Source organism: Mauremys mutica, chromosome 18 (assembly GCF_020497125.1).
Source record: "Mauremys mutica isolate MM-2020 ecotype Southern chromosome 18, ASM2049712v1, whole genome shotgun sequence".
NCBI classification, from domain to species: domain Eukaryota; kingdom Metazoa; phylum Chordata; order Testudines; family Geoemydidae; genus Mauremys; species Mauremys mutica.
Window position 1 is genome coordinate 1929680 of NC_059089.1, and position 14608 is coordinate 1944287.

The window sequence follows — 14608 nt, forward strand, 5'->3', positions numbered from 1 at the left end:
ATTGTTAATCCAGAGTCACTGTATGGAAAGACAAGGAGTGACTCCGGATGGACAGTGGGGCAAATGAGATCAGCAATTCTCCCTGTGAGGAGGGGCTCTCATTAGCTGCTCTCCCCAGAGAGCTAAAGGAGGGAAGCTGCTCAGACGCTCTGTCCCTCTCTGCTCAGGAGATTGGGGTTCAGCTTCCTGGGTCAGATGCTGCAGCCTCCATTGTGATTGGGGAGACCAGGCTTAGCAGCTGCTGCTCCCCCAGCGGGGTTCTGTGCTGGGATGTGACCTTAATTAAAGCTGCTTCCCTGCCCAGCCGAGGGGATGACTTTCTCCAGCTGGTCCTAGCCCCCTAGGGCAGCCCTGGGCCCTGTTAATACTAAATTCTGAGCCAGAGTCTCCAGGTAACTGAAAGACCTGAGGGAAAGTGCTGGGGTCTGGCAAGAAAGTGACTCTGCACAAACAGCCCCTCCTCATTTCTCCTCCCAGTAGCAATTGCCAGGAGAAAATCCAGCCCTGGGAGAGCAAAGCCCCCAGGAATGGGACTTTCCCAGCCAGAGGGGCAGGGAGAGAGGACAGGGGAAGGAGAGACTGAAAGGGGCAGTGGGAGAAATGAGAGGGGAGAGATTTCCAGCTCTCTAGTCCACCCAGACACATGTATTGCTGCATCCCTGGGCAGAACCACTTTCCAGTGAACAAAACAAGGATCAGACAGAGGAAAAGCCAGTTCCTGACTCCATATTCCCCCTGCTGGGGTGTGGCTGCCGTGGGGTCAGTGTCCGAGGGAATCCCCCACAGTGACTCCTTTGATTCTGCTCTTTTCTAGCCTTGTGTTCAGAGACATTGTTACAGGGTGAGGGGAGGGAGAAGGGAGGTTAAAAATGTGTCTGGGCTTAGCCTCGCAGGAGGGGCCAGATCTGCATTGTAATAAACAGATTGAGCATTTCCCAGCATGGCCGACTCTTTAGGGTGTCTGTCTGCAGGGAAGGGGCCTGGGGGAATTCTGATGTGAAATTAACTAAAACCAGTTCTGAAACACCCACAACTGCCCTTCTCCCCCAGACAGGCTGCAGAATGGCGTCCATGTTTTGCTCCAGCTCATCCCAGCCTGGCGTGGGACAGGGAAGAGAAATGGCTGCAGTGGAGCCAACTCAGGTAGAGATTGTCGGGGGGTTGCTGGTGGGTTCCTGCTGGAGGAGAGGATCAGCAAATACACCGGAGATGTGAAGGTTTGCACAGTCTGGTTTGGAGGTTGGAGCGGGGCAGGAAATGCACAGCGTGGGGAAAGGAGGAGGCCAGGGTGTAGCAAACCGGCTGGGAGTTATTTAATAAGTGGCGTAGATTCTAGGAACAGACCCAGGAGGTTGGGAGGTGGAAATTCCCTAATTTGTGAAGAAAGAAAATAGCCCACCTACATGGAGCTAGTCAAACTGACCAGACTCCTAGTGCTGGAGCCTGAGCTAGCTAACCAGCGGCTGCTGTGAGATATGAAGGGGGCACCCATGAGTCAGGCTTATTGGAGCTGCCTCTCCCTTCATATCCCGCTCCTCACAATGAGGAGGTTATTGGGCTTCCTACCAGGCAGCTCTCCCTGGACCCTGCTAGGGGCTCCATCTCCTGTATCCGTCGGTGGCTAGTAGGTGTGTGATGGATCTGCTGGGAGAGACAAGGGGCTCTCTCTTCATCCCCTCACCCTGGTATTTGCTGGATACGCTGAGCGGGGTCGGGATGGGACTCTGTTGACTGCGATCCACCCAGAGCTTCCATTTGATTTGCTCCTCTCTGCCACAAATAGTGGGGTTGTGAGTGGGGCAGCAGGTACTGAGTGTTGGACTCTTGCTCTTTCAGGGTCCAGTGACCTTTGAGGAGGTGGCTGTGCATTTCACCAGGGAAGAGGGGGCTCTGCTGGACCCCACTCAGAGAGCCCTCTACTGGGATGTCATGCAGGAGAATTATGAGACTGTGACCTCGCTGGGTAAGGGTTCCTGTCTCCTCTGTTCCTGGAAGGGGAAATGAAGAGTGAAGGTTCATGCCACCCCCACAACGCCACCTCTACTCTGTCCTGTTGCAGCATCCAGGGCCGGCTCCAGGCACCAGCCTACCAAGCACGTGCTTGGGGTGGCACCTTGGGAGAGGCGGTGATCGGGGTTTGTCTTTGTTGTTTTTGGTTTGGCCAGGCGTCGCTGGAGGGCGGGGACTGGGGCGGTGCGACGTGGCGCTGGGGGGGCGGGGACTTGGGGGACGTGACGCTGGGGTGGTGGGGACTTGGGCAGTGCGACGCTCAGGGAGGGGTCGAGCGGCGCTCGCGGGGGCAGGGTGGCGTTGTTTTTTTTTTGCTTGGGGCGGCAAAACTGTTAGAGCCGGCCCTGGCAGCATCACCCCAATATGCCAGTAACACACACACTACCAGAGACCCTCCCCTGCTGCAGAACACTTTGGGAACAGAGCACAGGAGCAGTATCACACAGTGTCAAACATCTCCTCTTTACTCAAATAAAATTGGGTGGTAAGGTCCAGCATAACGAACAGAAGCTTCCTACCCCCGGCCTTCTCTCAAACCCTGAGCCTTCTCTACCCAAACCAGAAAGTGCTTGGGGTGTAACAAGCAAGCGACTGGAGTCAGAGCTGCCGGTCCAGGGTTACTTATCACACAGACACTCGGTGCGGCCTTGAATGCCGGCTGGGAGCTCCAGCAGCAGAACACTGAATCTCACCCAGGATTACAGATGACACACTGTAATCCTCACTGGTCTGGATTGCACCCCAGCATGTGAAAATGGCCTAGGTTGGTAGTGACATTTCTTGAGACATGCAGAGTCTTGCTCCCATATCACCAGGTGTACTAACAATAACAGGAAAGGCCGAATATGGAAAACTGATTGTTCAGCTTGCTTTTGACCTGCATCATATTTTGCAATATATTCCAAATAAGGAAATTAACGTGCAGCGTATGTGCCATTGATTGTGGTTTTAAGCTTTAAAAGGCTTGTGTGATTTTTAGCTCAGGGGGACAGTATTCCAATAGCTGTCGCCCCCTGAGCACTTTTAACCAAGAAAAGAACCTCAGGCTGAGCTGATTAAAAATCAATCGTGTGGTCGTTTTCCACAACAGCTTCAAGAGGTCCCTGTGATGGAATGTAAATGTCTTCTTCACACCTTCCCCCTGCAGGAGAATGGCTGTTTGACCAGCTGTTTGCCTTGCTGTCTCTGAGGAACTGGTCTGTGGGTGTTCCCCAGAATTGTAACTTTTTCAGTAATCTCATACTGTAAAATCTCATAACTTTACATACAGTGTTACTACACATTTTAACAGGAGGATAATATTCAGTAGGTTATGCGTTTTCAAATGATACCTCACAAGCAATACTGTGTACAAAATTGATCATAATTTTCTAGAAGAGAGAACACAGGGGTATAGACTGACACAGTGTCTGTGTGTGTGTTCCCAGCAGATATGTGGGTATTTCAATCCCTCATAAGCACAGTGTTCGGCATCTTCAAGGACCTGGGGAACTAGTCGTGGAAATTCACTGGTTTACCAAGTGTGACACTGGATGGAATTGTGAAACACTTTGGTATTAATAATAAAATAATATTATAATCTGATAAAATTGCAATGAATCGTGCTAGATATGCCATGCCAGGTGTCAGTGAAAATGTTATGATTTTCCACGTATGATAATTTTGTTTCTATGTTTGTATCACCTTTGTATTGTGAGTTATAGATATGTAGGGTATATCTGTATTTCCAGACTTGTGCAGTGTTTCTGGGTGACACCCCCAGACATATTAGCATCAACACTGCCTAGCCTGTTTGATGGCCCATTGAGGGTCATCAGCTGTACAATGAGCCCATGGAAAGGACCAAGGGGATACACCTATTGAGTCAGCAAGACATGCCGGGGTATGCCTGTGTAATGAGAACTCCAAGGCTTTTCCATGCCACGTGCTGTGAAGCTTGTGTTTGGGACACAGGAAGTACAGGCCACATGGCAAAATGAATATAAAGGGCAGCTGCATCATCTCCATTTTGTCTTCAATCCCCCTTTCTACATCTGGAGCAACTTCTCTACAAACTGAACCCTGGAACAAAGGACTGAATGACCCATCCAAGCTATGGATGTGTTCCAGACAGACTTTCAAGCCAGCAACTCACCAATACTGCTAAGAACCTGATATATCCATTTTGTAATGTATCTGACTGCTTTCCCATTTAACTTCTTTCTGTCTTTCTTTCCTTTAAACCTTTAGTTTAGATGCTAAAGGATTGTCTGGAAGGATGGAATTTTGGGTTATATCCAAACCTATAGTGACCTGGTGATGTGGCTGACCCTTTGGGGTCAGAGGAACACTTTGTTTATGTGAGCAGAGTTTTTAAATAACCTCTCATTGTACTGGACCTAGCTGCTGATTAGGAGTCAGAGAACTGGAATGCAATAAAGGGGGCTGCGTGATTTCTTTTTTCAGCTTCTCGATAACCCGTGTTTGTGACTGGTCGGTAAGTTTAACTTCAGTGTTAACCACCATTTTTGGGAGCATCTGCTCTCCCTTTTTTAGCCTGCCCTAACTTTGGCATTTTCAGTGAGAACTGCCCCTGGTCCACCAGGTCACACTAAGCACTGAAGTTAAAGTAATAGAATGTTTTTTTATGCCCAAGTCTTATGAAATCAACTGAACTCCTTTGTTTTCTTTCATCTGAGCAGGGTTTCTAGTTTTCCAGCGTGATGTGATCTCCCAGCTGGAACAAGGGGAAGAGCCATGCGTCCCAGACCTCCAAGGTTCAGAGGAAAGAGAGATCCTGAGATCTCCCTGCACAGGTGAGGAAACATTAAACCACCCAGAATCTGTAAGTGCCTGAAGGAAACATCTGGGATGCCTAACAAAGCCCTTGGGAGGTCTCTCAGTTCATTATTGTCCCTAGCAGGGGTCATATCCTCAGGGTAAATATCGATCTTCTTTGAGTGCTTGCTCATATCCATTCCAGTAAGTGTGCGCGTGCCGCGTGCACGCTTGTCGGAAGATTTTTACCCTAGCAACACTTGGTGGGTCAGCGCCGCTATAGCACCGGATATATACCCCTGCCGACCCATCCGCCCCTCAGTTCCTTCTTACCGCCCATGACGGTCGTTGGAACAATGGAGAGTGGCTTTGCTGACCTCCACATCCCTAGCTTCTCGTAGTTATTTACTCTTTATCGTGTATATAGTTCAAGTTCTTGTAGTTATAGTTAATTTTAGTACGTATTTTCATAGTTACTGTATATAGTTAAGCGGGGGATTGGGGGAGTAGCCCCCTTTCCTCCGACCCGGTGCGGGCTCATGCCCAAGGCACCGGGATTTAAACCCTGCTCGGCGTGCCAGAAGCCGATGCCGGTGGGGGATCCTCATGACTGCTGCCTAAAATGCTTAGGAGAATCCCACCTGACAGACAAGTGCCGAATTTGCAAGTCGTTCAAGCCAAGAACGAAGAAGGAGCGGGACTTCCGACTAAAGCAGCTCCTTATGGAATCGGCCCTTAGTCCTGCGGTGCCGGCACCGTCCACCCAACCCGCATCGGTGAGGAGCGCACCTTCGGCACCGGATCGCTCCAGTACCAAAAAGGACTCCCGGCACCGGCATCTGCCGGCACCGGCTCCCCGGCACTGCTCCCTTTCCCCCACTGGGAAATGACGTACTGCTCCGACCCCATCCTCGCAGAAGAGGCACACATCAAAGTCCATCCGTCGGACCCCGGTAACTGCTGCGGCACCACCAACACCGGCACCGCAGTTGGCAGCTCCTCCTAGCGCGGCACCATCAATTCCGGTACCGCATTGAGTCTGGTGCCACATAGCTCCCCGGCTCATGCTGTGGTCGAGCTCACTCTCCCTTGTATGCCGGAGACCTTCTCAACGGCAAGAGAGCTCATCGCGCTGACGGAGTCGATGCAGCCTCAACCCCCGGCACCGCCGGTGCGGGTTATCCAATCCATCGGCAAGCTGGCCCTGATAAGGCCTCCTTCCGTCGGTCCACCGGAGAGACGTCTTTCCAGGTCGCGGTCTCGGAGACGTTCCCGCTCCTGCCGATTCCGGCACCGCTCGCAGTCCCGGCACCGCTCTCCATCGCAGTACCGGTCGTACTCGCGGAGACTTTCAAGATCTCTGTCACCGGACAGATACTCCTGATACTGATCCGGCTCTCGGTACCGATCTCAGTACCGTGCGTCCCGCAGTCACTCCCGGCACAGGGACTCAAGATCCCAGTCGACCTCCCGGCACCGGCACGGTAGAAGGTCCCAGTCTCGTTCGTGGCACCGACAAGACCGGTACCGCCCCGGGACCGAACGTCAGGAACAGCAGTACCCTACCAAGGTCTCTCGGCCCTGCCGTGGCCTTCGAGACACATGTCAATGTCGTCCCAGGCTGGGAGTGCTTCTTACCACCAGGACTGGGCATCTGATATTCTGTGCCACCATCCAGAGGCACAAAGCCAGGAGCAAGGTCCTCATCAATGGGCCTTTTGGACTCCGTGGGCATATCACGAGGCCCAAGGTGCCTCACTTGTGGCTCAACGCTCTGGCCCCTCAGAGCACAGGGTTCCTGAAGCGACTGTAAGCCATCCTCCTCCCGCGGGCACGGACGAGGATCCACTTCAATCTGCAGACCCTGAGATTCCACCTGATGCAGATGGTGCTCCGCCAGTCCATGACCCACCTCAGGACCCGTTGGTACCGGGCCTCTCCTCTCCCTCCTCTCCTGATGAGGCAGTGGCAGGAACATCCTCCTCTGGTCCTCCGCCTATTGATCTCAGGGCCCATCAAGACCTCTTGCGGAGAGTAGCACAAAACATGAATTTGCCAGTGGAGGAGGTTGCTGAAATAGAGGACCCTGTCGTAGTCATATTATCGGCGGATGTGCCTCTTTGAGTGGCTCTCCCGTTCATCCGCACTATTCAAGCCAGTGCAGACACAATTTGCCAATCCCCAGCTTCTATTACACCTACAGCTAGGGGAGTAGAGAGAAAATATATGGTCCCCTCCAAGGGGTATGAATATCTCTACACCCACCCACCTCCCTGCTCCCTGGTTGTCCAATCCGTGAATGAACGCGGGTGTCTGTGGGGAAGTTTACAGAACTCCTTCCCCAAGAGTCCCACGCAGAGTTTACGGCCCTACTAGAGGAGGGTAAAAAAGTGGCGAGAACTTTTCTCCAGGCCTCTCTGGATGCAGCGGACTCGGCAGCCAGAACGCTTGCATCCGGGGTAACGATGAGACGCATCTCCTGGCTACAAGCTTCAGGCCTTCCCCCAGAATAGCAGCAGACAATTCAGGATTTGCCTTTTGAGGGCCAGGGCCTTTTCTCGGACAAAACTGACCCCAGGTTGCAGAGCCTCAAGGACAATTGAGTCATAATGCACTCGTTGGGTATGCACATGCCGGTGACCCAACGTAGGTCCTTCACGCCCCAACCATACCGCCATTATAACCAGCCTAGGCCGCGTCAGGATATGACCACACGGCGCGGCAGGGGGTATCAGCGGAGACAGTCTGGCCCTCAGGGAAACCAAAGTCAAGCGCCCCCTAAACCACCTACGGGGCCAAAACAAAACTTTTGATGGGACGTCCGAGGACGGCCCACCAGTTTCCCTGCCAGATCCTTCTCCCTCCTTCTTCAACCGCCTCTCCCATTTCCTCCCTGTTTGGTCCCAGCTGACCTCCAACCGTTGGGTCCTCTGCACGGTGGAAACAGGATACCACCTCCAATTTATTTCTCCACCCCCATCCCACCCTCCCTACCCGTCCCTCTTCAGGGACCCCTCTCACAAGCAATTCCTCTTACAAGAGGTCATGCGCTCCTAAATCTGGGAGCCATAGAGGAGGTGCCAGAGGGCATGAGGGGCAAGGGGTTCTATTCCCGCTACTTTTTGATCCCCAAGGCAAAGGGTGGTCTACGACCGATCCTGGACCTGCGAGAACTCAACAAATTCATGATAAAGCTCAAGTTCCGCATGGTATCCCTGGGGACCATCATCCCATCCCCGGATCCGGGAGACTGGTATGCCGCCCTCGATATGAAGGATGCGTATTTCCACAGTGCCATTTACCCGCCGCACAGACGGTATCTCCGTTTTGTGGTCAACCAACAGCACTTCTAGTTCACGGTGCTTCCCTTTGGTCTTTCCGCGGCCCCGAGAGTCTTCACCAAATGTATGGCCGTAGTAGCTGCCTCCCTCCACCGTCGAATACACATCTACCCGTACCTCGACGATTGGCTCATTCGAGGGACTTCCCAGTTGCAAGTATCACAGCACCTGTGTGTCGTCAAAGACCGCTTCGGGAGGCTAGGCCTCATGATCAATGTAGAAAAGTCTACCCTGACTCCAACGCAGAGAATAGACTTTATTGGAACAGTTCTGGACTCCAATCTGGCCAGGGCCTGCCTTCCTGTGCCACGGTTTCAGGCAATGTCTTCGATCATTCGAAGTTTTCAATCCTTCCCGACAACGTCGGTGCGCACCTGCCTCGGTCTATTAGGTCACATGGCGTCCTGCACCTTTGTGACCAAGTACGCAAGGCTGCGACTTTGGTGCTTCCAAACCTGGCTTGCTTCTCTATACCGTCCACACAGAGACAATATAGACTCGGTGATCACTATCCCCAGGACGGTTCTCGACTCCCTCACTTGGTGGCTGGACCCCACTGTAGTTTGTGCAGGGATGCCGTTCCACCCTCCTCAGCCCTCGGTGGCACTAACCACAGACGCATCATCTCTGAGTTGGGGTGCTCACCTCGGGAACCTTCACACTCAAGGCCTCTGGATATCAACGTGCAGGAGCTGAGGGCAGTCCGTCTAGCATGCCAGGTGTTTCGGGTCCATCTACAAGGCCGCTGTGTATCCGTGTTCACGGACAGCACTACAACCATGTTTTACATAAACAAGCAGGGCGGGGCGCGCTCCTCCCTACTTTGTCAAGAAGCCACTCACCTGTGGGACTTTTGCATAGCCCACTCAATCGATTTGGTAGCGTCTTTTCTCCCAGGAGTCCAGAACACTCTGGCAGATCGCCTCAGCAGGTCCTTCCTGTCTCACGAGTGGTCAATCCATCCCGACGTCATCTATTCTGTCTTCCGGAGGTGGGGCTTTCCCCGCATAGACCTCTTTGCCTCCCGAGAGAACAGGAAATGCCAGGTGTTCTGCTCCTTCCAAGGATGCTCCCCGGGCTCCCTCTCAGACGCGTTCCTCCTCCCGTGGACAAGGCACCTATGTTATGCCTTCCCGCCGTTTCCCTTCGTTCACAGAGTCCTGCTCAAACTCTGCAGGGACAGAGCCAACTTGATCCTCATTGCTCCAGCATGGCCGAGGCAGCACTGGTACACCCTGTTGTTCGACCTCTCAGTGGCGGATCCGATTCCCCTGCCACTGTGGCCGGATCTCATAACACAGGACTTCGGCAGACTTCACCACCCAAACCTGCACCACCCAAACCCTTCATCTCACTGCATGGCTCCTGCGTGGTTGAACCAATCGGAGTTGTGTTGCTCTGCTTCCGTACAACAGGTCCTCTTGGGAAGTAGGAAGCCTTCCACTAGGACGACTTATCTCGCTAAGTGGAAGCGTTTCTCGCACTAGTGCGATCAGAATAACTTGGTCCCAGGACAGGTTTCCATCCCTACTATCCTGGATTACCTCTGGTCCCTCAAAGAGCAGGGCCTAGTGGTCTCTTCCATAAAAGGTTAATCTGGCAGCTATTTCCGCCTTCCACCCAGGCAAAAGGGGCCGTTCAATTTTCTCTCACCCCATTGTTTCCAGGTTCCTTAAGGGACTGGAACTGTTGTACCCCCAAGTCCATCGCCCAGCCCCCACCTGGGATCTAAACCTGGTGTTGACCAAGCTTATGGGAGCCCCCATCGAGCCTATGGCCACCTGTTCCCTGCTCTACCTTTCGTGGAAGACGACTTTCCGCGTCACTATCACCTCGGCGAGGCAAGTTTCAGAGCTTCGTGCCTTGACGGCTGATCCCCCTTATACGGTCTTCCATAAGGACAAGGTACACCTGCGGCCACACCCCTCTTTCCTCCCTAAGGAGGTGTCTGCTTTTCATGTCAATCAAGACATCTTCCTCCCAGTTTTTTTCCCAAAGCCACACTCATCGCGCCGGGAACAACAGCTACATACCTTGGATGTCCGTAGGGCTCTTGCCTTTTATATAAAGCGAACAAAACCCTTCCGGCGTTCACCTCAGCTCTTTGTAGCGGTGGCAGACCGCATGAAGGGCATGCCGGTCTCTTCCCAACGGATCTCATCTTGGGTAACATCCTGCATCCAATCGTGCTACGAAGTGGCTCACGTTCCCGCTGGACATCTGACCGCCCATTCTACACGGGCGCAGGCCTCTTCTACCACCTTCCTGGCTCATGTCCCCATCCAGGAAATATGTAGGGTGGCTACCTGGTCATCGATTCACATCTTTGCCTCACACTACGCATTGGTCCAACAATCCAGAGACAATGCAGCCTTTGGCTCAGCAGTTTTGCATTCTGCGACGTCTCACTCCGACCCCACCGCCTAGGTAAGGCTTGGGAATCACCTAACTGGAATGGATATGAGCAATCACTCGAAGAAGAAAAGACGGTTACTCACTGTTGTAACTGTTGTTCTTCGAGATGTGTTGCTCATATCCATTCCACACCTGCCCTCCTTCCCCACTGTCGGAGTAGCCGGCAAGAAGGAACTGAGGGGCAGATGGGTCAGCAGGGGTATATATCCGGCGCTATAGTGGCGCCACTCCAGGGGGCGCCCAGCCGACCCACCGAGTGTTGCTAGGGTAAAAAACTTCCGATGAGCGTGCACGCGGCGCGCGCGCACCTAACTGGAATGGATATGAGCAACACATCTCAAAGAACAACAGTTACAACGGTGAGTAACCGTCTTTTTCAGTGTGACTGGTTTGGGATGTGAGGATGTGACCCTTCGCTTCCCAGCTTATGGCTGCCCCTGCTGCTTAGCCAAAGGCCTTAGCCTAAGAACAAGGCCTCAGACGGTCACAGTAAGAGAAGGCCCTTACAAATACAGACAGTGATTTTGATTCTTTGTTTTCATACTCCTGTAAGTAGCTAAGTGATAAAAGTACACCTAAGTTCTTAAACTATAGACTTTACAGGCAGGCCTGAATATCTCTATTCTAACAGTGGGTTCTACCCCTTCCCCCATTCTGTGTCTGTCTTGTCTATTCAGATTGTAAATTCTTCAGGGCATGGGCCATCTACTGTTCTCTGTTTGTACTTTGCCAAGCACAATGGGTACCCACTGTTAGTTGGTCCTTAGGCACTAAGGTAATGCATATGATTTATAATAATAATAACTCTCCTGCCACTTTGAGCCAAGGAAGTTGGCCTTGGGATGTTACTGCTTAAAAATGAGCTGGGGGTTAAAACCATGGACTATTCTTTGTGACAAGTATCCCACAAATTCCACTGACCTCCCTCGTTTTCTTTACCTGCAGTAGGGTTTCCAAATTCCAAACCTGATGTGATCTCGCAGCTGGAACGAGGGGAAGAGCCGTGGGTCCCAGACCTCCAGGGCTCTGAGAAAGAAGTGCTTCCAAGAGCTGCCTTCACAGGTGAGGAATTGGTTAAACCAGCTCAAAAACTGTGCGGGAATGCAGGAAACATTTGGGATGCCCTACAAAGATCCTGTGAGCTCTCCAAGTTCAGGATTGTTCCCTACAGATGTGGAATCATTATGGCAGATGTCACTCATGGCTTCCCTCCTATTCTGACTGACAACTGGCAGCAGGTCCCTGCCCAGTCTCGCTTTCCCCCGAGTGTTCTTATGAGATGCACACCAAAACTGATCCCTTCCGCTCTCCTCTGTGGAAGGGTTTGGGGAAAATCAGCACCTGATAGGTTTGATCTCTCCCACACTTATTTTGGATTGTTCATCCCTTTTGCCATTCCTCTCTCTGAGATTTTCTTTCTTTCCGGCAAAGGGAGTGACCTGTGTCTGGATTCTCTCTGTCTCCCATCAGGTGATGGGATGGTGAGTCAGAATGAGGAGGAGAAACCCCAGTAGGAAGATGCTGAGCAAGGAGAACCACATGGAACTTTATCAGGAAGATCCAAAGGGAATGTTTCCGGGAGTTATGCACTCCCAGAAAAAACAAAAGCCTGTGAGACTCAGAAGAGGCCAGAGGAAAACTTTAGTAGCCACTCAGACCTTATAACAAGCGACAGAATCAACTTGGAAGAGAGACACTACATGTGCCATGAGTGCGGGAAAAGCTTCAATTGGAGCTCTGCCTTTATCAGACATCGGAGAATCCACACAGGGGAGACGCCCTACACGTGCTCCGAGTGCGGGAAAAGCTTCAGTCAGAGCTCAACCCTTATCAGACATGAGAGAAGCCACACAGGGGAGACACCCTACACGTGCTCTGAGTGCGGAAAAAGCTTCAATCGGAGCTTTCACCTTATCAGACATGAGAGAATCCACACAGGGGAGACGCCCTACACGTGCGCTGAGTGCGGGAAAAGCTTCAGTCAGAACTCGGACCTTATCAGACATCAGAGAATCCACACAGGGGAGACGCCCTACACATGCGCTGAGTGCGGGAAAAGCTTCAATCGGAGCTCTGCCCTTATCAGACATCAGAGAATCCACACAGGGGAGACGCCCTACACGTGCTCTGAATGCGGGAAAAGCTTCAATCAGAGCTCAGACCTTATCAGACATCAGAGAATCCACACAGGGGAGACGCCCTACACGTGCGCTGAGTGCGGGAAAAGCTTCAATCGGAGCTCTGCCCTTATCAGACATCAGAGAATCCACACAGGGGAGACGCCCTACATGTGCTCTGAGTGCGGGAAAAGCTTCAATCAGAGCTCTCTCCTTATCAGACATCAGAGAATCCACACAGGGGAGACGCCCTACTCGTGCTCTAACTGTGGGAAAAGGTTCAATCAGAGCTCACACCTTATCAGACATCAGAAAATCCACATGAGAGAGAACTGTAATAAATCCCTTCACTAGGGCTGGGCAAAATTTTAAAAAAAATCACATTTTCTAATTCCCACATTGTGATTTTCGCACCATCTTCACCATAGTCTCTCAGCTCCCCCAGATCAGTTACCTGCTTCTGCCTTTTGCAGCTCACCCTTCTTTGGGGTCAGTGTGATCTTTTCTATCAACTCCTTTCCTTTTGAGCCAGGAATGTTCATCAGCTCCTGGAGGTTTGATCCCAACAAGGTACAGTGAGGCAAAAAGTATCTGTGTCTTACATCCACTAGGGCTGTACATGGCGTTGTCTGCTCAAGTTAGTGATCTTGATGTAAAAAGACAATTATAGTTGTAGAACAGATGCCCAGGTGCAGTGGTTGACATTAGCTTTCCCCGTCAACTGACCTAAATTCCATCACTTTTCCTAGTCTAAACAAACCCTGAGCATCACGGTTATACTGTTCCCCCATTTCAAAGCCATTGTTAGTCATCGAGTTCCCCTTTTGGAAATAAATTGTTTCATTCCCAGTTGCTCTGATGTTGTTTCAAGTTGTGTTGGAGAGCAGATTTTTTTTTCTACCATTTTTCTCACTTAAAATATATTGAACTAATACAAAGAGCAGGAACAGGGCAGGGATAGGAAAGATTGTCATTTCACCCTCTGTAAAAACAGTAAATCAGAGGGATTCCCAACGAGAGGCGTACAGCTTTCTGCACCGGGACTACAGCCCCGTGGTGCCAGTGTAGACACCCTGGTCGATTACAGTGCTGTGATTGGCCTCCGGGAGGTGTCCCACAATCCCTGTTCTCGCTTCTCTGGTCTTTGGTTTGAATTCTACTGCACTCCCTCAGGTGACCAACCGTGAACCCCACCCCTTAAATTCCTTGGGAATTTTGAAAGTCCCACTTCTACAGAGACTAATTATGGTTTCAGACCCATCCTGAAATTAGAGCAGGATATTGTAAAGCTTTATCTCATAGTACTGTCGAAGAAAAACTCAGTTCTCGCTTTTTGTTTGGGTGCAGCAAAATCAAATTCTTTAATTTCTCCAGTAATTACCATGGAGGGAGAGAGTGCCATAGGACACAGGGTCACCCCAGTCCTGGACAGGTCTCTCAACTGGTAAACAATCACAGCAAGCCTTTATACCTTTTACAGACAATTTCTAACAATAATACAGACAGTAAAAAGCAACAACTACATTTTGTTTATACATAGCAAAAAGGCTTATCTTATTTGTCTCAATCCTAGAAAAAGCAAGCCTGCATTTTGGTTAGTGATTGCAAGGTCGTAATAACTTTGTACACAGTTCCTGTCCTGTCGCCTCGCACTATCTTTGCTCCTACAAGTCTTACGTCATTAAGGTTACAGTATGGCCTGACTCTTGCTAACTAACATTCATTAAGATCTCTTCAAATCCTTGTTAATTATTTACTGGCTTCCACACTCCCCCCTTTTGTACTTCTAGTACAACAAACAATTTCAAATCTCAATTCGCATGAAACCATGGACTTCAGATTCTACAGCAAACCTGTCAACCGTCATGGGACGTAATGACAATGCATGATTAGCATGAACATGAAAAGGTATTATAACTATAATTATGTTTTTTTTTCAAAAACAACAACAATAACATAATCCTAAAC

General features: G+C 51.0%; 1 protein-coding gene across 1 annotated transcript in view; it reads left to right on the top strand.

The window, feature by feature from the left end:
- The window catches only part of LOC123352276 (zinc finger protein 850-like), a 296363-nt gene extending 283180 nt beyond the window's left edge, over positions 1-13183 (top strand). The window contains exon 4 of the mRNA XM_044992138.1: positions 12301-13183. Coding sequence (XP_044848073.1) covers positions 12301-12994 — 694 coding nt within the window. The 3' untranslated portion in view covers positions 12995-13183. The remainder of the gene's footprint in view (positions 1-12300) is intronic.
- The last annotated feature ends 1425 nt before the right edge of the window (positions 13184-14608 follow it).